The 24136-nt window shown below is 35.9% G+C and overlaps 1 protein-coding gene across 3 annotated transcripts in view; it reads left to right on the top strand.

Annotated features, from left to right (window-relative positions):
- Window positions 1–24136, top strand: part of LOC128237322 (E3 ubiquitin-protein ligase rnf213-alpha-like) — a 117082-nt gene that overhangs the window by 50373 nt on the left and 42573 nt on the right. For all 3 annotated transcript variants that reach the window (XM_052952729.1, XM_052952731.1, XM_052952730.1), the window contains exons 16-37: window positions 3774–4082; window positions 4437–4728; window positions 4935–5205; window positions 6269–6425; window positions 9170–9393; window positions 9627–9782; window positions 10888–11073; window positions 11913–12080; window positions 12198–12444; window positions 13106–13339; window positions 13550–13721; window positions 15399–15535; window positions 16996–17070; window positions 17336–17442; window positions 18451–18595; window positions 18844–19036; window positions 19279–19525; window positions 20237–20383; window positions 22353–22458; window positions 22689–22854; window positions 23574–23742; window positions 23891–24015. In XM_052952729.1, coding sequence (XP_052808689.1) covers window positions 3774–4082; window positions 4437–4728; window positions 4935–5205; window positions 6269–6425; window positions 9170–9393; window positions 9627–9782; window positions 10888–11073; window positions 11913–12080; window positions 12198–12444; window positions 13106–13339; window positions 13550–13721; window positions 15399–15535; window positions 16996–17070; window positions 17336–17442; window positions 18451–18595; window positions 18844–19036; window positions 19279–19525; window positions 20237–20383; window positions 22353–22458; window positions 22689–22854; window positions 23574–23742; window positions 23891–24015 — 4033 coding nt within the window. The remainder of the gene's footprint in view (window positions 1–3773; window positions 4083–4436; window positions 4729–4934; window positions 5206–6268; window positions 6426–9169; window positions 9394–9626; window positions 9783–10887; window positions 11074–11912; window positions 12081–12197; window positions 12445–13105; window positions 13340–13549; window positions 13722–15398; window positions 15536–16995; window positions 17071–17335; window positions 17443–18450; window positions 18596–18843; window positions 19037–19278; window positions 19526–20236; window positions 20384–22352; window positions 22459–22688; window positions 22855–23573; window positions 23743–23890; window positions 24016–24136) is intronic.

Raw genomic sequence — 24136 nt, forward strand, 5'->3', positions numbered from 1 at the left:
ACAGCTTGATGATCATAAAGTGAAGTAGCGCATAATGTCCAGCTTTCCTGATTTGACCATTTTTGAAAGAGTTATTGCCCTTTGCTTATTTTTCATTTAAAATTGGTTTCTTCGCAACTCCTATTACGTTTTTCATGTGATTTCTACCAAACTTTCACAGATTGATTATCTTAAAGTGAAGCAGCGCATATTGTCAGGCTTTCCCGATTCGACGATTTTTGAAAGAGTAATTACCCTTTGCTTATTTTACATATAAAATTGGTTTCTTCGCAACTCCTTTTACGTTTTTCATGTGATTTCTACCAAACTTTCACAGATAAATGACTATATAGTAACGCAGCACATATTGTCGGGCTTTCGCGATTCGGCCAATTTTGAAAGAGTTATTGCCCTTTTTTTACATTTAAAATTGGTTTCTTCGCAACTACTCTTACGTTTTTCATGCGATTTCTACCAAACTTTCACAGATTGATGATCATAAAGTGAAGCAGCGCATATTGTCGGGCTTTCCTGATTTGACCATTTTTTTAAAAAGTTATTGCCCTTTGCTTGTTTTACATTTAAAATTGGTTTCTTCGCAACTCCTCTTACGTTTATGACTATAAAGTGATGCAGCGCATATTGTCAGGCTTTTGCAATTTTGACCTTTTTTGAAAGAGTTATTGCCCTTTCTTAATTTTACAATTTCTTATGTTCCTGAGAAACTAACCTTACCATTGATTGGCTTTCGTTACAAAAAATGCCCCATGAGGCGGGGGATATAGCTGTCTGTGACCGCTCTTGTTACATTTGAGAAAAAGTATTTGTGTTAGTTAAATTTGTCAGAAAACACACACGAGGGAATTGACTTTAAACTTTATATACAACTATATATTATTTAGGATGAGTGCAGTGCATAAGAACCATTACTCGGTCTTTGGTATAATTTAAAGTTATTGCCCTCTTTTGACGATCCTGCTTGCGGTGAGTGAGACATAGCTGTCACAAAGGCACTCCTTTGTATGTGTGTGCGTGCATGCGTGTTTGCGTGCGTGCATCCATCCGGACCAAACCTTGTCCTGGCTGTTCTTGAGCATGTATCATAGATTTTCCAAAAACATTGCCATGAAGGTTCATGTGATAAGGTAACGTGTCGTGCACAAGACCCGGCCTGAACCTTAAATGTCAAGGTCACCTTTACCATGCATTATGTGATATTAAAAAAACATTGTCATGAAGGTTCATAAATAGGTCAAGGTCACACTTAAAGGTTAAAGTTCAAAATGATAACTGGTGATAGGACTGGTCTGGTCTTGTCAGTGCTGTATCTTAACCATGCGTTAAAGGGTATGAACAATTCCGTCTAGTTATACTTATATTTATGCACCCGACAAACGAAGTTTGAAGGTGGTATATTGGAGTCACCCTGTGGTCGGTCGGTCGGTTGGTCGGTCCGTCCGTCGGTTTGTCGGTCGGTCCGTTGCAATTTACCTTGCCCGGAGCATAACTTAATAACTTCTGGATGGAATTGGAATAAACTTCATACAATGATAGAGCATAATGAGAGGAAGTGCAGTGTACAATAACCATAACTCTATTCTTGCTTATTACTAATTGCCCTTTGTTACTCTTTTTGTCCGGAGTATAACTTGAAAAGTACTGGATGGAATTCATTGAAACTTCATACAATAGTAAAGCACAATGAGAGGAAGTGCAGTGTTCAAGAACCATAACTCTACTTTAGCTTATTACTGAGTAATTGCCCTTTTTCTTGTTTTTTTTGCTGTCATTTTTTTCCCAGACATTAACTTGCAAACTACTAGATGTAATTTATTAAAACTTCATACAATGGTAAAACACAATGAGAGGAAGTGCAGCACACAAGAACCATAACTCTATTTCAGCTTATTACAGAGTTACTGCCCTTTGTAACTTATTTCTTGTCCAGAGCATAACTTGAAAATTATTGGATGGAATTTAATAAAACTTCATACAGTGATAGATCATAATGAGAGGGAGTGCAGTGTACAGGAACAGCAATTCTATTTCAACCAATTACAGAGTTACTGCCCTTAGTTACTTTTTCTTTTCCGAAGCATAACTTGAAAACTATTGGATGGAATTTAATAAAACTTCATACAGTGCTAAATCATACTGGGAGGGAGTGCAGTGTACAGGAACCACAATTCTATTTCAGCTAATTACAGAGTTACTGCCCTTTGTTACTTTTTCTTGTCCGGAGCATAACTTGAAAACTATTGGATGGAATTTAATAAAACTTCATACAGTGATAGATCATAATAAGAGGGAGTGCAGTGTACAGGAACAGCAATTCTATTTCAGCTAATTGCAGAGTTACTGCCCTTTGTTACTTTTTTCTTGTCCGGAGCATAACTTGAAAATTTTTGGATGGAATTTAATAAAACATCATACAGTGATAGATCATAATGAGAGGGAGTGCAGGGTACAGGAACCGCAATTCTATTTCAGCTAACTACAGAGTTACTGTCCTTTGTTACTTTTTCTTGTCCGGAGCATAACTTGAAAACTATTGGATGGAATTTAATGAATCTTCATACAGTGATAGATCATAATGAGAGGAAGTGTAGTGTACAGGAACCGCAATTCTATTTCAGCCAATTACATAGTTATTGCCCTTTGTTGCTTTTTTCTTGTCCCGAGCATAACTTGAAAACTACCGGATGGAATGTAATAAAACTTTATACAATAGTACAGCACAATGAGAAGGAGTTCAGTGTACATGAATCACTACACTATTTTAGCAAATTACAGAGTTATTGCCTTTTTCTGTATTGTTTTTTTTGTCAAACTTTTGTCCGGTTAGTAACTTGAAAACTACTAGATGGAATAGCATAAAACTTCATACAATGATCAATCATAATGAGAGGCGGCATTCCGGGGTATTAATCACCTTTAGTGATAGCTCTAGTTTTGTCTGGAGCATGACTCAAAAAAAAGTTTGAAGGTATAGGCACCGGACTTTTTACTTTTAATCCCCCACCCCCCTCCCCCTGCTGAATGACGAAGGGGATACATAAGTTGAAGGCATGTGGGGGGGGGGTTGTCGGAGCACAACAAAAGGCTTGGTTTCAAACTTTATAGAGATGGATCATACCGTGAAAAACTGTAATGCACAGGAACCCTAACTGTAGCTTCGATATATTTCGAGTTATTGCTGTTTGTTCAATTTCATATACATGTATAAATTTTGTCATCATATTGAAAAGTGCAATGCACAGGAATCATTCCTCTGGCTGTAGTTTTTCTTGAGTGGTTGACGTTTGTTCATTTTCATTCTTGATTTTTTTCTGGAACATTACTTTCAAAATCTTTGAGGTATTAACTTCAAACTTCATATTCCAATAGGTCATATGGATGAGAAGTATGTTATATATGAACCATAATTCTGGCTGTGATATTCTTTGAGTTATTGTCCTATGTTCATACCAGCTTAATTTCTGTATACTTAAAGTTATTGCTCTTTATTCAATTCTTTTCCTCTGTCAAAATGCAAAGAAGATGCTGTACTTCATTCGGCAAGTGATATGGCGGTTCATTGTCATGCCAACATACAGAGTTGAGTGCTTCTGTCAACAACCAACTCCTTTGCCACATGTATGATATGGTTGTTTAAAAGCACTTGAAAAGGAATTTGTTTCAATTTGCACTTACTTTCTTAAGGTGTACACTTTCTGTGTGCTTACAATGTTTCCAACAATAGCCTTGTTATGAACTTGTTAATTTTTTGATGCATTTGCAACTTCGAATTTTAGATGAGGGTGATAAGTGTGTACCATTGTTATCTGAAAAGTGCCAAAGAAACCTAATTCTTGCAACAACAATGGTGGAGAGCCATTGGGAAGCATTGACAACAGGACAAATAGAAATAGGAATTCTGAAGAAGATAAATCAACATGCGACAGGATTTTCAGAAACTTTATCACTCATCTGTCAAAAGGAAAAATGTTTGAACGAAAAAAGTTTGACTACAATCAAGATACGAATGCTTGAACTTGAAGCGTTCAATAACCAGAGTAGACAAATGGCAGTCTTTGTCAGTCATTGTCAGCCTTTGAAATCAGGTATGGCTTAGCTTGTCCCTGTAGTTTTCATCGTATTATTAATATTTATGCCCCCTTAACAGCCACAAGTGCACAATATCTCGAATAGGGTTTAATCTAGACACTACACTGACATGTTGCGAGCTATCAGTAGATGCCCCTTATTAATTGCTGGATTAGAAGGTCAAAGGTTAAGGTTATAGTAATTTTCAATGCATTTCAGATATCTGAATGCGATCAAGCACGTTTTTACAAAGCTGCGCTCAGGGCATAATGCATAATAACAGTAGTGTATTGAAATGGATTGAACAACATTCTGGTAATGCTACTTTGTTTAAGAGTTTCTGTTACAGAATAAAAACAAATTGTTTACAGTTGATACCAGCGCCATTGATGAAGTTTTGCATAAAACTTCAAAGCTGGAAAACCATTCCTTGATAGAATTCTGTAAACCAAAGGCAGTTGAAAACTTCAATGAAACCATTGAACCAGATCTTCGAGCATTCGATGTTGAACCAGAAATTTTGGATATTCTGCCTACACTTGAACGATTGGCTCAGGGGGTTGTGTTCAAAAAGATATGGAGAGAAGTATGTTCGGTTAAAACAGAGGGTTGTGTTACTCCTTTTGATGTTGTAAATATGGTATGGAAACCTGCTTTTGAAAGGTAAACATTTTATCAAGTGACTGATACGCTGTGGATAGCTTTTAATATTCATGAAAATGAAATGGTACACACGTTGTGATGATTATTATGGAGTCATTCCCCTTGATTACTGATATCTGCTTGCATTGCTTTTGTTACTCTTCCCTTACATCTTCTTGCCTTATGAAATACATAAATAATGAGCATTGTTTGCTTTACTTTTACAGATGGAACATATTTCGCGAACTCCTGCAGACAGGAGAGTTGATGTTTGAAGATGCGGATAAAAGGTTTAGGAGTTTCAAAGGTGAGGATGAAAAACTTCTGCAGGAAATGCTGGACTTGGAGTTGCCTAGAGCAACAGCTGATGAAAGGATCAAACAAATAAAGCAGAACAGGCAGCTGTCTGATTGTGTGGAAGGAGCAACGGTCATTTTGCACTTTCAGCATCAGTACAAACTACAGGGGGATTTTCAGGCTATCGAGACTATTGTCACAGTACGTTACTATAAAAAAAATATTTTGTTTTTGGTATTTTATGAAGAAAATGGTCCATTTACTGACATTGCTGTGGTGTCATTTTCAGCATTGTCTTTGTTCTTGTCCATAACAGTGTTAGCATATTGCAAAAACCTTAATGTTAGTCCTAGTGTGTGGAAAAAAGTTCGCTTAAATGTTTGGTTAATTGAGAAAATGTAATAGATAAAAGATCTCAAGTACAACTTAACTAATTAAGAAGGGTTGGATCGAGAACAGCAGACTTACAAAGTAAGTGACATACATTTTCATTGACAGTTGTATTTAGGGCGCACTGACAGTGTGAACTTTTTAATTTTAGCGTCTATCGAGAATACAGAACACACAAGTCGAGTTTATTTCCACACATATCATCACACATAAATACATCATTTCTCATTATTTAACATTTGCTTGGCGGTTTATATAAGTATTAAAACTAGTTCTTTACTGTAAATAGTAGCAAATATTTAAACTCTTTTCAGAAAACAATATAACCTACAAATCATTTTACAAACTTTTTACCAGTTGGTACTTAAACATGCAACACTCATATATGTAAATAATGAAATCCTTTCTCTAAGCAAATCGTCACCTTAGTGCAATAACTCAATATCTGCTTCTATTTCTATATGCAGTTATTGAGTTATTGCACTAAGGTGACGAAATGCTCTATACACAAATATAGAAATATTCTTTTACAAACCAACATGTTCTGTACTCAGCAATTCTATGGTTTTATACATATTTGGATGAGTACGATAACATCGTGGAATATATTTTGATATAATAAATGTATAAAGGCTGCATTCAATCAAACCTTGACAATATGGATGCCAAATCTGATATATTTGCAGGAGAAGTAAAAACTACAACAAAAGCATAATTTTATTACTTCAGAATATTTTAAATTACAAGGGATTTTGATGAATTAACAGATTTTTCATGCAAGTACTTATACTGGAAGAAAGAGTGATGGTATTTAGTGGCCTTGGTGTTATTTTTACCAAAAAGTCCCATGGTAATGTTCTTACTTGTGTTTCAGCATTCTGAACGGAACTTCAAACTTCGAGATTTCAACGAGAGTTTAATGAAAACCTGCGAAATCTTAAAGCATATCACGAAAGAGAAATCCAATTGCCTAGACGCTTTTGTAAACTCTGCTAATCTGGTTAAATGGCTGAAGGAATCCATGCGTGAATGTATACATATGTGCTATTGTCATTTAATTTAGATATGTCTGAAACACTGTCAATTTTTACATATTTAAACCAGTTTTTCAATGATTACCAGGTTATTATCCCCCGCCGAATCTAAGATTTCGGGGGGGTGATATTGTTTTGGCGTTGTCCGTCTGTTCGTCTGATACCATATCTTGGTAGGCATTGATTAGAAAATGTTCAAACTTGGTCAGAATGTTCCCCTTGATTATATTTCGACCACTTTTAAAAGTGGGTCACATGGGGTCAAAAACTAGGTCACTAGGTCAAATCTTATAAAAAATTTTAGAACATACTTGAGGCATTATACATGGTCAAATATTCATGAAACTTTATCAGAATGTTTTCCTTGATGAACTCTTTGTTGTAAATAAAACAGGGTCACATATGATCGAAAATTAGGTCACTAGGTCAAATTTTAGAAAAATATTGTCCAGAACCATATCATGGTAATGATTGGTCAAATTATGTTCAAAATTGGTCATGATGTATGGGTCACATGGGGTCAAAAACTAGGTCACTAGGTCAAATCTTAGAAAAATATTTGGAACATACTAGAGGCATTATACATGGTCAAATATTCATGAAACTTAATCAGAATGTTTTTCTTGATAAACTCTTGGCTATAAATAAAACTGGGTCACATATGATCAAAATAAGGTCACTAGGTCAATTCTTAGAAAAATCCGGAACCATATCATGGTAATGATTGGTCAAGTTTTGTTCAAAATTGGTCATGATGTAAAACTTGATGAAATATGGACCACTTAAAAAAGTGGGTCACATGGGGTCAAAAACTAGGTCAGTAGGTCAAATCTTAGAAAAATCTTTGGAACATACTAGAGGCAATTCATGGTCAAATATTCATAAAACTTAATCAGAATGTTTTCCTTGATGAAATCCTGGACTGTTTTCAAACTCGGTCACATATGATCAAAAATTAGGTCACAAGGTCAAGTCTTAGAAATTTTTTGTCTGGAATGAAAATGATTGGTCGGATTATGTTCAAACTTGGTCATGATGTACCCATTGAAATATGGACCGCTTGTAAAATATGGGGTCAAAAATTAGGTTACTAGGTCAAATTTTAGAAAAATCTTTGAAACACATTAGAGGCAATATGTATGGTCTTTTATTCATGAAATTTGATCAGAATGTTTTCCTTGATGAACTCTTGGACTTGTTTTAAACTGGATCACATGTGATAAGAAATTCGGTCACTAGGTCAAAACTATCAAAAATCTTGTCCGAAACTATTTTGGTGGTGATTGGTCTGACTAAGTTCAAACATGGTCAGAATGTTCTCTCAGGTTAAATTTCGACTGCGTTTTAAAAGTGGGTCATATTGGTCAAAAACTAGGTCACTAGGTCATATCTTACAGAAATCTTGGGAACACTCTAGAGGCAATTCATCTGTTCTAATTTCAATGAAACTTAATCAGAATGCCTCGATGAAATCTTGGAATATTTTGAAACTAGTAAGTCATGAGGGGTCAAAAATGAGGTCACTGAGTCAAATCTTAAAAAAACCTTGTGGACACCCTAGAGGCTATATTTTTTTGCATATATCTGGACCAATCTTCATGAAACTTGATAAGAATGTTTGCCTTAATGAAATCTTATATTAGTTTGAAACTGGGTAACATGGAGTCATAAACTAGGTTTCTTGGTCAATTCTAAATGTTACATTATATACAATATTTTTTGTTATTTCAAACAGTTGCAATCAAACTCAAACTCATATATATATATATATATAGGCGGGGGATATTAAGTAAAGATCTTGCTTGGTATTGTTTTTGAGAGGTTTGGTGTCAAGGTCAAGGTCACTGTCACTAAAAAAGAAAAATGGTTATCGCCCATTTACTTTTGGTTGGTACTTTTTCCTCACTTATACAAGAAAATTAATTGGATATTTTTTTTTATTTCACATGTTAAAAACCTGGTCTCTCTGTCTTGCGGCATTTCTAGTTTATAATTATTATGTCTCCCCCATTCATGGGGAGACATATTGATTTTGCCCTGTCCATCAGTCAGTCCGTCAGTCCATCAGTCAGTCAGTACGTCACACTTCGTTTCTGCTATAACGAACGCTTAGACCCAGGAACTTCATACTTGGTATGCTAGTTGGTCATGACTAGTAGATGACCCCTATCCATTTTGGGGTCACTAGGACAAAGGTCAAGGTCGCCGTGACCTTGAGGTGAAGAAACGGTTACTGCTTAATAACTAAAGAACACTTGCACCCAAGAACCTAATACTTAGTATGCAAGTTGGTCATGTAGATGATCCCTATTGATGTTGTGATCAGTAGGTCAAAGGTCACGGTGACCTTGAGCTGAAAAATGGTTTCCGATCAATAATTGAATAACGCTTGCACCCAGGAACTTCATACAATGCAAACTTTGTTTACATTTTCCAAGATTAATCATGAACACTTTTTTTCTCTCCACTATTTAATACGGGTGAATAAACCAAGCTTCACTGTTGGTTCGTCTCCAGTCCAAAATTACAAATTTCATGTCCATCATTTATTTTTTCTCAGCTACGACCACACAATAGGGGAGACAAGCACTTTTTCAAAAAAGCAATCTCTAGTATAGTTTTAAACACTTTAATCTAATCTTGTTGCCATATCGAATAATAGTGTAACTAAGAAAAATGTCAATGATATTCTCATGTATATCAGTCTTTGACATGCATTTCATGGTTCATATTTTTTTCAGCTGGACAAAAGGAATTGAAAGTGTTTGTTGACCTTGCAATGATGTCCGCGGGGGAGGAACCAATGAACATTGCCAAAGTGCAGTGCCTTCACTCAGCTGTCCTTGGATACTCCCCTCTCATATTTGATTTGGATGAGACGACTTGTAACCATAAAAGTCTTTTGGACAAGTGTAATGTAGTCTGGAAGGAACTGGCTGCAAATCCAAATTTGCCAGAACAGTTGGTAAGTTTACTTAGTATGATATGGTAATTTATTAATGAGAAGGTAGTGAGTACCCTTATTGTTTCCAATTGTTCTGTTTTTAAAAGGTTCAAATATATGATTCAGGTTATATACTGTTTGTTTTCTTTTTGTCCAATGTGGCTGTCCTTTTGAAATGAATCAATAAACGTCTTAATTAATATACATATGTACATGTAGTATCTTTCAAAGCGACCAACTTGTTTCTGATGCAGCTTGACACCAACCGTGAGCTAGAATGGCTGAAGGAAATCAAGAAAGCGCACGGTTCAGTCGAGGTGACATCTCTCATGCAAGCTGAAGCCATCAACACAGATGGAATATACACTGTTGGGAAAGAAGCATGGAAAGGCTCAGAGCTGTCCGACATGGTAATTGTTGCTAGTTTCTATTGGAGACAAATTACCAGAAGTAAGGTATTAAAAATGGAAGACACCAAAGTTATTCATTGCTTGTTTAGAGAAATTGTGTTTGAAAGTACTAGTCGATAAGAGATGAATACTTTTTATCACAATAATGGCGGTTTTGGTTTTCAAGGAAAGGTATAGTCATAACACTGGTGTCTTTGTTATCGTGTATATGAGTTGAAATTGCTAATAATATATTTTACGAAGCCCAGGTGCGTAGTATAGCCAAGCATTCATCTACTGGTGGAGGGTGCAGTTGGGGTTGCCCTTTCGGCAGGTTGGAGTCTTCTCCTGAGGAACTTTGTAAAAAGAAACTCCAAAAGAGAAATTTCTAGTGAATTCTTATATCAATTTCAATGATTTTGTTTAAGTTGATATAAGACATTTATTGCCTAAAACACAAGGTGAAAGAACTAAATCTAAAGATGGTTTATGATATGTCATTTAAGCTCATCTATTCAAAGAATAAGGGGAGCTATACTACTCACTCTGGCGCCCGCGTCAGCATCACAACTTGGTAAAGGTTTTGCATGTAAGCAGCTTTAAGTTATTATCCCAGAAAATGTTTTGCATTGAAACGTTTGATAAGTGTTTCCATCTATCCAACCTACTTAATTCATGAAACAAGATATCAGTGTTTTGCATATAATGCAAATCATTGGGCTTTTTATTTGATTTGGTAATTCTGGTTAAGGTTTTGCATGTAAGCACACATAAGTTAATATCTCAGCAACTACATGTACTTGATGTATTGCATTGAGACTTATTACAACTGTACAAAAACCATCCAACCTACTTAAATAACCAAGGTATCTGTATTCTGCATATAATACAAATAATGGCCCTTTATTATTCTAATTAGAAATTCTGGTAAGCGTTTATAAATCAATATCCCAGCAAATACATCATGTATTTTATTGAAACTTTATACAGGGGTTCCCAACCATTCATCTTTTTAATGCCCCTTTATTATTCGACTTAGAAATTCTGGTTAAGAATTTGAATGTTAGCACATTTAAGTCAAAGTCAATGACTCTAGTCAACTATTATTTTGTTTCTTTTCATGAAGATGATTAAAGATATAATAAAGCTCACAGTGCCTGGAAAAGATGGCCAGCGTCAACAGAAGCATTATACATTTGACCAGCTCCAGGATTTACAGAGTCGCCTGATGCTTGTTGTTGGCAAATCTGACTCATCATTCGTCAAATCAACGGACAAAAAGAGTGAAGTGAATGTGGACAGGTTTACAATGGTTCGCATTCAATTTTCTGAGTGTAGCTATATTTATAGCTTGTCTCATAACAGTAATTTTCCAGTTTTTTTTATCAAGAATAATTTTTAGAACAAAGATGTTGTTGGGTGGGTTGGCAGGCGTCAAACTGGTGGTTTCTGCTCAATAACTTAAGTTATTATTGATGTTTAGCATTGGAACACTGTATGTAGTGTTGTGCAGAGATGAATAAAGTTGGATGGGATTATGGCAAGTTCGCTAATTTTAAAAATAGAAAAAAGGTCTCCACAGAATTACTATTTAGAATTGTTGTTTTATCGTTAAACTAGGTATGTAGCTAACTTATGTTAAGATGTAGCTTAAGTTGCATTTTGGATCAAGCTTAAAGTTGTTACTTTTAGAATGATAAAAAGGATGAACCTTGGTATGAAGCTCATGTTAATTCAAATTGATATCATTTGGGGTTCACAGACAAAGTTGCTGTTACTTGATATAAATTGACATTTTATGAGAAAATTTAAGTGAAGGAACTTGGTATAAAGTAATGACGTTAAGCAGATCTTGTTACAGGATGTTCTGTTTGTCAGGTAAAGGTTGCTATTTTTAAACAGAAAAATGGTTTTGCTGAATATCTTCAGTTTGGATTGATGTGAAGTGGTAAAGCTTACCATGGATTGCATTTAGGGTTACTGGGGTCAAGGTCTGTGTACCTAAAAAAAGAAAAAAATGGTTTGGTACACAATAACTGTAGCTGTGATAAAAGTAAAGTGATAAAACTTTGTATTTAAATGCCTTCTTGTCATTTACAAACACTTTTTATGCAGGCCATATATGATGAATCAATTTTTTCTTTTGTTCAGATCTTTGACAGCATAACACGTTTGGGCTCTGTTTATCTGAAACTGTGCTCATCTGGATGTGTACTGTTCAACGGCTGGAATGCAAACTTCCTCTGTTCCTTGGAACAAAAAAGACTTGTGTGTGCAAAACTGGAATTCGGGAAGGGAGAAGATATTCCGATACTGAGAGTAAGTTATGAGTATAAAGATGCCTAAAAAGTGGCTTTTGTTTTCACTTTTTTATCCTCTGCATTTTGTCTTTTTTAGTAATGATGTTTATGAGAGATGTATTTACTTGTGTACCAGGGTCGGAAGTCTGATACGGAAGGGCTGGAAGATATGGTTCCCAAGATTGCTGACTTTATGGAGAACTGTTATCGTGAATGGCTGGACTTCATAAAAGAGAAGAGGAAAATTTATCTTTACCTGAACTTCTTCACAATAGATCAGCTTGTGATACTGCAACGAGAGCTTGTAAAAACGGGGACAGACGTCGAACCATCACTCAGAATTTACCACCTATTATCCGCTGTGAAAGAAAACTGCATGCAAGGTTTGTGGACTTTTTTACAGGGAGTGTTTTACATGTACTTGCATACATACTATATTTCTGGAGACCATTCCAGGGGGTTCGATCAGAAAGGCTGAAAATTCAGGGGGATTTCTATAGAATTCAGGGGTATTTTTTAAGCAGGTCATAGTTAGTGAAAAGGCAAAATAATATTTAGACGACGCAAGTACGAAAAAAAAATCACAAGTATTTATTGCTATGAAAACCTTTACCTTTTTGTACATGCTGAAGTATTTTATAAATCATCACATTCTTATGAGACACTGTGAAGTCATATGCAAAACCTGTATACTGTAATGCACTTGCAGAACAAATTATGTCATGGATAAAATATGTTTACGAAATTATTAAATTGGCTTACTTTCAGCAGTTACAAAATTCTGCTAACTTACAGCAATGATGACTTTTAGACAAAAATAGAATGGAGAAATATGATCAATATTGTTTATTTCTTCCATTTCACAAATAGTCAGTCATATTTGTTTGTCTTTGATCATTATTACAAATAAATTAGTCACTTCTTTATAATGTAAATGTTTCCTTTTGGCATTCACGAAAGAAAGCTGTGAAAGAAATTATGATATCATTGTATGATTTTATGATAAACTAAATCGCTAACTCTGAAAACACTTTGAATCTCCAGAAGATGTAGTACTAGCCATGGAGAAAGCCAAAAGGGAATTATCTGTGATGGAAGATGAACCTGAAGAGACCTCTGTTGAAATGGATAATGAAGAAGTTATACGTGACAAAGCGGAGGAGAAGATTGCTAGATTCATTCATGAGTTGGTGAAGGCTGGGTATGATGAAACATTAGCCAGTAAATCTGTTGATCATGTGAAACAGGAAGACATTGACGAGTGTGATGTAACTGAAGGTAACACATGTTCAGCAAATATGGTATTCTCAGTAACACCCTTGAATTATAGCTTGATAGAACACAAATATGCTAGATTTTGAGGGTAAAAGTGTTATACAAAGACATTTTATTCAAATGGAAATGAGCTTGGTATTAACATTACCATGATATTTTCTTAGCTATTACTTCTTAAGCCATGTTGTTTTATGATTGCCATTGTTCTTTCAGCCATGATTTGGTGCATGGACCAGTTAGAAGAAGACATTGAAGATGCTGAGATGAATAAAGACGATGTTGAAGACACAGTAGATATTGGTCCTAAGTTTTCTGGATGGAGCAAATCCACAACATCAATCAGCTCACTGATCAAGCAATCTGTGACAAGTGTCGAACACAAAGGGTAAAACAATGATTTTAATTAGAATAGCGTACATTCATATATCATAAATCAATGTCTGTGTAAAATATTAATTGAAAAGAGGACATGAGTTTGTTACACGTCCTTTAACAAAACTCGTTTGTACTGAACATATTTAAAAATACATGTAGGTATTCTTGATGCGGAAAGGCAACATAGGAGCTATATTTTGCAAACCTCTTTTTTTCAATGATTTTAAACCTTAAATATTTGGTTAGTTATTACTCATCTATTCAAAGCATAAGGAGACTGTACCAATCACCCCGGTGTCTGCGTCGGCATTGGTGTCCGGTTAAAGTTTTAGGTTAAGTTGGCATTTTCACTTACAACTTCAATGCACTTCATTCAATTCACCGAATACTTCACACAGCTGTTCAGGACGATCACACAATGAGGTTACATAAAGGTTACACACCACCATTGTTATTCCCTATATAATTCAATGTAAAATTATAATTTTCAGACAACATTTAAAGGCATTTTGAGCGAATGCAGGCTATGATAACCACATATATTCTTAAAGTACAAGCTTTATATTACCTTTTAAGCCAATTAAAAAAGGGGGGTCAAGTTATTCCTAAGAAAAATCACTCCACTTGAAAAACAAACTCTGAAAATTGCACCGTCCGCCATGACAGATCTTCCAAAACGACCTTTCAACTATAGGGCAGGGGTTTATGCTTTAATCTCTACTCTAAATGATAAATCAAGCAAGAATAGATACTTAAGGTATAAAAGTTTCAGGAATAATGATAGTTTTGATTTACAGTGTATTGAGCATGTGAAAACATGTCTATCAATCATAAGAACATTTTTTTTTTATTGAGAATTTTCCACACAACGGAAGTACATATGACGTAATGGTGATGTCATTCCTAAAGCCATATTACCATTTATACAAATTTTGGCCCCTGCTTGACTTGGGAACTTATGTTTAAGTTTAAGGGCAAATTATGTCAGGTGAAAGTTTTAGGGCAAGTTTGGATTTTTATCAATAACTTTTATACCATTCATTCAATTCAACTCAATATTTCACAGAATTATTGACGATCATCTTACATTAAGGTTACATAACTCCATATTGACCATACAAATTATGGCCCTTGATTGACTTTTTTACATTTTTATTGCTTTTGAAGGCACATTTTACCTCATTATTGTATTCATTTCTTAGACAAAGCATCGTATAGACGGCTCTTGTTTTAAATGCCATTGAATGTGTCATAGTAAAAGTGTGTGTCATAGTAAAAGTGACCCTGTTCGGGAGCAAATTGACAACCTTGTAGGTGAGAGGCTCAAACACTTTCATATACACCATCTCACCTTTTTCTGTTGTAGAAGAAACATTGAATGTTCAAGAGTTAAATGAATGGTACACTACTGTCAACTCCTAGGTAGTTAGTGGAATATTAACCTAACAGACAGACACACCATCTTTGTGATAATGGTGGCGTATTTCATTATTTGTTATAGCGTAGTTTCAGTAATGTAGGGCGTTGTTTCATTGGCAACCTTAATTTTAGGAAACAATATATTATATTTATTTATTTTTGAATGCATACTTTGTTCTTTGTAATGTGCTATATACGACTGAATAAACTTGAATTTTTTGAAGGCATTTATACAAATTTTATTCATTAAAGCGATTTGGCTTTTCAGGAATATTGGTGTGAAACCACTGATAAATGATCTCAAAAAATTGTGGAAAAACTTCCTTTGCTCGATTTCATCGAACATCAGTGATTATTTAAGCCTGGAACATATGGGAATCATTCTCAACATGCTTGCCGAGACAGGTGAGTATCCAACACGACATAATCAAATATAAGTTTCACTTGAGGTAGGGTAAAACACATTTCAACAAAGTGGTCTCGAATGCATCGGTTGACACTGGAGTATAAGGTTTAGATGTTTTTATCTTGTTAAGTGATATTGAATGCCTTCAGCAACCTAAATGCCTCAGTAAAGTGGACTCATTTTGGTCTAAAATATACAAGTGTCATCAAGCGATACGATACATATCGATACAATTACATACTGATACGATCTTTTTCTAATGAAATTATTGTGACATTGTTGAAATGTGAAAAGGGAAAACCTTAAAGTAATATATCTTCATTTCAAAAATAGTTCTAAAATTATATTACATAAAAATTTCTCTGAGGTATGTGTTACTACTGTTATTATCAATCCTAATACCTTTTAAATGCGTATTTTCTTGGTTGATTCCGGTTCCTCTCTGTTTAATTGCAGAAATTCCTACCCATATGTCATTTTTATTATTGCCGTTGACATCCTCTGTTGTTGTCATTTATTCACTCCGCCGCTTTTATTTGGTCACCATTGTTCGTGTTTTTGTTGCTACCCTTTTAAACGTCGTTTTTACCAATTCTGTCAACTTACTACCCGTCTGTTAGGTGATATCTAGGAGTAGGATTTGTTATTGGTCCCAGGGTATATCCCGTCATAGATACCTTCAAAAACATCAAATGATTATAGTTTCACCTGCAGTGTACAGCGAGATGAATCGAGTTTGTTGTCCTATCAATAACTTAAGAACCCTTTGTCCAATCAGGTGACAGATACATCATCATCTTTGCCCTCTTGTTTCAAAAAGATCATAGCAAAATTTTTACATTAGTTACAAAACGATACACACCGCATTAAGTAAGTTAATAGTTGTTAACCTTTAATAACCTTTTATATTGTGAATTTCCAAAAATATCTGAAATATCTGAGATTCATAAAGTTATTCAAAAATATAACCAAAAAACGGTTTCACGAGCCGGGATTTGGCGATATTTTAGACAAAATAGTAAATCGTACAAAGGTCAATTTTTTCGAAAAACATATTCTTGTTAACAAAAGATTTCATGCACAGTTTACATGTCAAGGTTTTTTTAATCCCGAATAAATTTCTAACGTTCGACCTGACTTCGCCTGGGTAGGAAAATACATCCTTCTTCATGGTCATGGCCTCATCACAAGGCGCGGGCCGCCATTGTGTAAGTGGATGACCTCCCTAGTTACAATGTAACAATAGCGACACTGATTCTGTCAGCCACGATTAATTGATTTTTGTTTCTTGAGTACTACATAACATCTTCATGATATGGATTATGCATTTATCTGCCATGGCTTTAAAATTGGCATTTCACAGTCAACATCATCTGAAAATTGAAATATCTAAAACAAAAATTGAGTGGATTTCTGGTTGCCCGATTTCTTTCTTTAAGTGTCATAATTCAATTTACAGATGAGCGAAACATCAGGAGAAACATGCAGCAACTATATATGGAAGAGGAGCCTAACCTTGTAGTTTGTCCAAGTGGTAATTATATTTTTGTTAGTAATGCATTTAAGATGCCTTGCATGCGTCACTTTTATAGTTGTTTGAAGTTGTCTGTCTGTCTGTCTGTCTGTCTGTCTGTCTGTTTTTGTGGTTACTAATTAGACGTTCATGGATTAAAATCATGTTGTTACTTTATATATTCAGTATTTTCATTTTTTCTTTTAACATTGCCTATCGTAAAAGTGGATTGTAACTATAAAAAAGTCAAATATACATGTATACAATTATTTATTTATTTTTACAGATGAAGTTCTTAGTGTCGCACTGTCAATCTACATGTACGATCCTGACCAACCCCTGCCGCAGTCTGATGAAGTCCTCGTGTGTACTGCAGACACGACTGCCGATGAGGTATTTCGCATGAAGTATCATTTACTTTTTATTTAAGTACACTAAGAATAAAGATTGAAAGAAAATCAGTTATATCAGTGGTAAGATAAAAAAAAGATAATATGTAAATTAACATTGTATAAGTATAAAATAGACATATTGTTTTGTTGGTTTGGTTTTCACCCGCCGAAAGGATAATGGTATATAGAAATGTTATGCGTGATTATGCGTGTGTGAGCATTCATGCAATCTCGTCCGAAGCCTAATTTGTAAAGTCTTTAAGGTATTGACTTCAAACTTGATATACAGATAAATCACATTGTGGAGAAGCGACGTTCACAAAAAACCTTAGCTCTTGGTGCAGTTTTTTGTTATTTCCATTCATACTTATTCTTTGTCCAGAGTACAACTCAAAATGTCTTTGGGTATACATTTCAAACTAAATATACTGATATATATCATTAAGGAGAAGTGCAGTACACAAGAACCATTACTATGGATGCAGTATATTTTGAGTAAATGTTCTTGTTATTATTTCTTTTTTTGTACGGAACATAAGTCTTTGAGGTATTTCATTCAAACTTCATATGCAGATGAATCTCGTGGAGAAGAAGTGTAGTTCAAAAGAACCATAACTTTCAGTGCACTTTTTTGTGAATTATTGCCTATTGTTAATTGTCATACTTTTTTGTTTGGAGGATAACTGGAAAAGTCGTTGAGGTTGCAGTATTTTTTTGTTATTGTCCATTGTTAATTTTCATACTCGAAAAGTCTTTACATCAAACTTTATATTAAGATATATCTGCAGTGCACAGAGACAACAACTCTTGCTGAAGTATTTTTGGGGCCATTGCCTTTTTCTTGTCGTAAGGCGAAGTTAAAACTTTTCTTAATTCGGCAGGGCAGGGCATATGGCAGTCTATGGCTTTCGTAGTATATTTTGTAAGACATATTTATAAATAGTTTGGCTAAATGTAATATGATCTCATTCTGTCTAATACCTATGTATTTAAAGTTTATGATTATCAGGTAAGCATATTTTGGCGACGGGCGATATATGGCAGCTCTGGTAAAATTCACTGCCTCCTCCACGCAGATATGCTGGATTTTGATGTCAGCGAGGCAGCGGAACAGTGCCTGGAAGAGTTACTTTTGGACATTAGGCACTCTGATGGTAACTACAGATACAGTTGATAGAAAATCACAGCTCTTTTAAGTAACTGTGGTAAATTGTTTCAATTGAAACTAAAATATAGAAATGAAACATATTATGTCCTCAAAACCTAGATATGATTGCTTTTCAATGAAAAATGACATGCTTGGTATGTTGAACCCTACACCACATTAAAGAATAAAATCCCAAACGGAGGGTAACAATGCATAAGTTAACAATCAAGAAATGTGCTGAATTTACTTCATTAGGTATCAAGTACCGCTTGTTCGTGATATGTGGATCAGACAACGAATATCGCTCAACGATTGTGTCATCTTTGGAGAAGTATCTGCGGCATGTTGGTCCTGTCAATGGACGCCAATTGAAGGAATATGTGACTCGTCATCTGGAGGCTCCTAGATTCCATGGCAAACCCTGTGCAGCCATGGTTGATTTTAAAAGGTTTGAACACTCAATGAATGTATTACTATTTTAAATAACTAGATCTTTGTTTGTGCTGAAAAGATGTTAAGCATGATAGTATACGTTGTGGAGTTAATTCCAGATGGTATTCATTTCATTAATAACACCATATATTCGGAAGCTAAATGATTCCATTAAGCCCAACATTCTGCCAAATTTATTCAAGCACTCGCATACAACGTTATTAACCTGAACATGTCATAACATGCCTATTGTTTTAGATCAACAGTGCGTGTTATAAAATCAACCAGAGCCGGGGTTGGTAAAACATTGTTTGTGCACCGAAAAGATGAGGCAGTGCAAGCGCAGATACATCGTAAAAACAAGTCAGTGGACACACAAAAAGTGTCAATTCCTCTGCAAGAGAAAGTGATAAACTTGCATAGTTTCATACAGAGACTTCTGGAACACACGCCAGACCCACAGAAACAGTCCGCACGAATATTCCATCTTAATATTAACCATGAGGTACGGTAAATAACATTATTTTTGTATGCCAGAATAAGTTGTAAGATTATGAATGGAACCGTCTCCGTGGCCTAGTGGTTAAGCGTCCGCCTACGGAGCGGGAGGTCGTGGGTTCGATCCCTGGCCGCGTCATACCAAAAGACGTTAAAAATTGGTACAAGTAGCTCCCTTGCCTGGCGCTTGGCATTTAAAGGGTAGTGCTTGGAAAAGTGGTGTACTCAGTACTGGTTTAACCCAGGAAACCTGTACCCCGTGTATCGGTGCTTTACACCGAGCACGTAAAAGAACCAAGGGGTCTCTTCGAAAAAGAGCTAGGGTATCGCACCCGGACTTCCTTGTATCCCACCACTGTCTCTTCAGCGTGCTGTCCCTTCAGCAAAAACAAAGGACCCCGTTGGAAATAAGTGCTTGCACTTTCACGGGTTATCCTTGACCACAAGGTCTAAAGAAATACATACATACATACATACATGGAATATGAAGTATGTTAACACAATCATGAAAACTGCAACTTATTGATGAATTTCATGCTAGAATGTATAATCAAATATTGAAAATACATTCTTTCATGTATCAATTTGATCGAAGTCCACTTTAATTAGGGTAGTATTCTGAAACATAAATATACTGTTCATGTGTACCTTACCAAAACATATATATAATATTCATGTGTATCCATTGGTTTAGTGTAAATGTCATGGTACATTGCAGGTCCAGGAAGGTGTGGACTACATGTTGTTCAACTTGCTGATACTCAACTGTTTGGTCGACAAATCCGGATACGTCTGGCGGAGATCCGTGCATGATTTGTATCTCATAGAAGCAATGCCGATTATGTTTGAAGCAAAGGATGCAAATGTATGTGCTAAATAAGATCTTGAAGGAAACCAATATTGATAATGTGTTTGTTGCGATACGAAATGTACAAAAGTGTATATTTAAACAACACATAATGTGTGCATTCATGTTGATAAACCCTACGGTGGGCATATTAAAATCGCACCGGCAGTCCGAGTGTCCATTAGTCTGGCTCAAATTCTCGTGTATGGGCTGTAACTTTCTCTTGTATAGATATATTTAAAAAAAAAAACTTGCCACATGTGTTTTGGCATTTAAAGACAATGTGTCGTGTACAAGACCTGTATTTCTACCTTTAAGTTTAAGGTTACACTAAGTGTTTGAATACTATGGAATGGTGCAAAAAAGACATATATTATAGGTGGTGTTGTCCGAGCTGTAACTTTCTCATGTATGGACATATTTTTTGCCACTTGTGTTTGACATACCAAGGTGACTTGTCGGGTGCAAGACCCATGTCCCTACTTCTAAGGTCACGGTCACACTTAGTGTCTGAATACTATGGAATGCTGCAAATGAGACAGAGTATAGGTGTTTGTGTCCGGGCTAAGACCCAAGACCCTACCTCTAAAGTCACGGTCACACTTAGTGTCTGAATACCATGGAATGCTGCAAACGAGACAGAGTATAGGTGGTCATGTCCGGGCTGTAACTTTTCATGTATGGACTGGTTTTAAAATAACATGTGTTTGACATACAAAGACAACGTGTCGCTTGCAAAACTAATGTCCCTACCTCTAAGGTCAAGGTCACACTAAGTGTTTGAATATTTTGGAATGCTGCAAATAAAACATATAGTATAGGTGGTCGTGTCCGGGCTGTAACTTTCTCATTAATGGACAGATTTTAAAATAACTTGTCACATGTGTTTCACATACCAAAAGACGTGTCACATTTAAGACCCATGTCCCTACCTCTAAGGTCAAGGTCACACCTATTGTTTGCTAACTATGGAATCGTGCATATAAGGACAAAGAGTATAGTTTGTTGTGTCCTGGCTGTAAATTTCTCTTGTATGGACTGATTTATAAATAACATGCATCATGTTTTTGACAATTCAAGATGACGTGTTGCTTGCAAGACCTGTGTCCCTACCTCTAAGGTCAAGGTCATACTAAGTGTTCGTTTACAATGGAATGCTGCTTTTAAGGACATAAGAGTGTGGGTTGTCAATTATGGGTTGTATATTTGTGTTTAGAGGTTAATAAAATAACTTGCTGTATGCATTTGAAACGTAAAGGCAATTTACAAATGCACCAGCCACATTGGTTAGTCATAATGCCATGTAGTCTTGCAACTGCACCAGCCATTTTGGTTAGACATATCGCCATGTGGTCTTGGAAATGTGACTGCCATGTTGGTTAGACATAATGCCATGTGGTTTTGTAAATGCACCAGCCATGTTGGTTAGACATTATGCCATGTGGTCTTGCAAATGCACCAGCCATGTTGGTTAGACATAATGCCATGTGGTCTTGCAAATGCACCAGCCATGTTGTTGGTTAGACATCCTGCCATCACTGGGGTCTTACAAATGCACCATCCACATTGGTTAGACATAATGCCATGTGGTCTTGCAAATTCCCCAGCCATTTTGGTTAGACATAAATCCATGTGGTCTTGCAAATGGGACCGCCATGTTGTTAAGACATAATGTCATGTGGTCATGCTAATGCACCAGCCATGTTGGTAAGACATAATGTCGTGTGGTCTTGCAAATGCACCAGGCGAATTGGTTATACATTATGCCATGTGGTCTTCCAAATGCACCAGCCATATTGGTGCGACATAATGCCATGTGGTCTTGCAAATGAGCCATCCATGTTGGTTAGACATAATTCAATGGTGTCTTGCAAATGCACCAGCAATGTTGGTTAGGCATAATGGTACTGACATTGTTCAAAGGTCAATGTCACGTTCGGGGGCATTTGCCACATACTGTTACAGCATAATTTTACTTTGTTTGCAGGATGAGGCACACTTCGTACATCCGACGTTTGCATTATTTCCGGATTCAACCTGTCGCTCACCTGATGAAAGCCTGAAAATATATTCTGACAGAAGTTCTGTCAAAGGTATGTTTCTTTCAAATTCTGTGTAATAAAAACGCAATCATATAAAACTTGCTTCGATTTTGATTTCAAATACAAAAATAGCACAAATTGAATATAATAGAGCGAGTTCTACTGCTTTTAACACCATATTAGATAAGTGAGTTTATAGCTTGTCTATTTTTCAGAAAGCGGTAAAATGAACAATTTCACTTACTTATGATTGGAAAGCTGTTTTTTAAATGCGATTGCAGGTTTTGTGTCAACTGACCAACTTTTCGATGAACAGCAGTTCCGGAGTCCTGTATTCCAGCGAACGTTCCAGTACCTGTTGAGGCTAGATCAGCAGCAGACACTGGATTCTGTCAAACCACTCGAGCCAGAAGGCGATCCCAAAACATGCCTTGATGTTCTGCTTAGGTAGGTAGTGAATGTCTAAAGTTTAATAGAGGGTCAATGCCGAAGTTTAAGAGTATTTTATATTAAAACACCCGCTTCACAAAGTGGGGACTATATAGGAATCACGCTTGTGGTCAAGTCCTTCCCTTCGTCCCGTTTTGTCCGGTCTATATTTATATTCCTCAGTCAGGGTCGGATTTTAAAATTATTTGGCATACGTGACCACCATAGCATAAGGATGTGTCGCGTCGCGCACGAGACCCGTGTCCCATCTGAACTTATAATGTAATATATTTTGCTATATAAGCCTTACTGATAATAGTTTGAGTCCTGTCCGTATCATTCTCATTTATGGTCCGATTTTAAAATTATTTAGCAGAAGTGACAACCATAGTATAAGGACATGTCGCGCATAAAAAACGTGTCCATATCTTCGAAGTCAAGGCCACAGCAACCTTCTGAACTTGGTATGTTTTGCTATGTAAGTCTTATTGGGTTTTATGCCACATAACAGTATATTTTCCAATCTTTTGCATGTCTTAAGATTATTGACAATTATGTGGCACGTTAACTTTCAGTAAATCATATTCCATTTGATTGCGTTGATTGCTCTATGCAGTATTTCCGACACTTGTGCGTGCGGGGGTATTTATCCCATCTATATTGCTCTAGTTATAATTAGTAGACTAGCATCTTTTGGCATTAGCCATAGAAATTAAAAACTTGAATTTACTTTTCAGGCATTGTGGCGTACGGGACCCTTCCTGGTCTGAGTTGCACCACTTTGTCTGGTTCCTCAACACCCAGCTGGTAGACTTTGAACAAAACCAGTTTGTATCTGTGGCTGCAGCTGAGGACCTTCCTGGATTTGCAACGTTTGTCTTGAGGTTTCTGATTCAGATGTCTCGGGTAAGTTAAGATAAACATGTAATGATAAATGACACTAATTGTGGTTATTGAATTAAATTTACTTTCACTAATACTTATCTGTTGAGAATTGTGTGCGATCATGTAATTTTTATAACCATAACTGCAATTTTGAATCATCAATGATTAGGACTTCTCCACACGCTCATTGAACATGAGTGAAGAGTCCCCAGGAATGATTCATCAAGGCGCCATGGAAACTGAGGATGAAGATCAGCTAGAGCTATATCAAATGCGTCGTACATGGGAGTCTAGGTATTATTTCATTTAAGGCTGTAAATATTGCAACGCTATAGGGTATGATTAAACTGTCAGAATTTGCTGGGTAACACTGGTTTCACTGTATTTTTAAATTCTTTATTTTTAGCATTTTTTC

The sequence above is a fragment of the Mya arenaria genome, chromosome 6 (assembly GCF_026914265.1).
Source record: "Mya arenaria isolate MELC-2E11 chromosome 6, ASM2691426v1".
NCBI classification, from domain to species: domain Eukaryota; kingdom Metazoa; phylum Mollusca; class Bivalvia; order Myida; family Myidae; genus Mya; species Mya arenaria.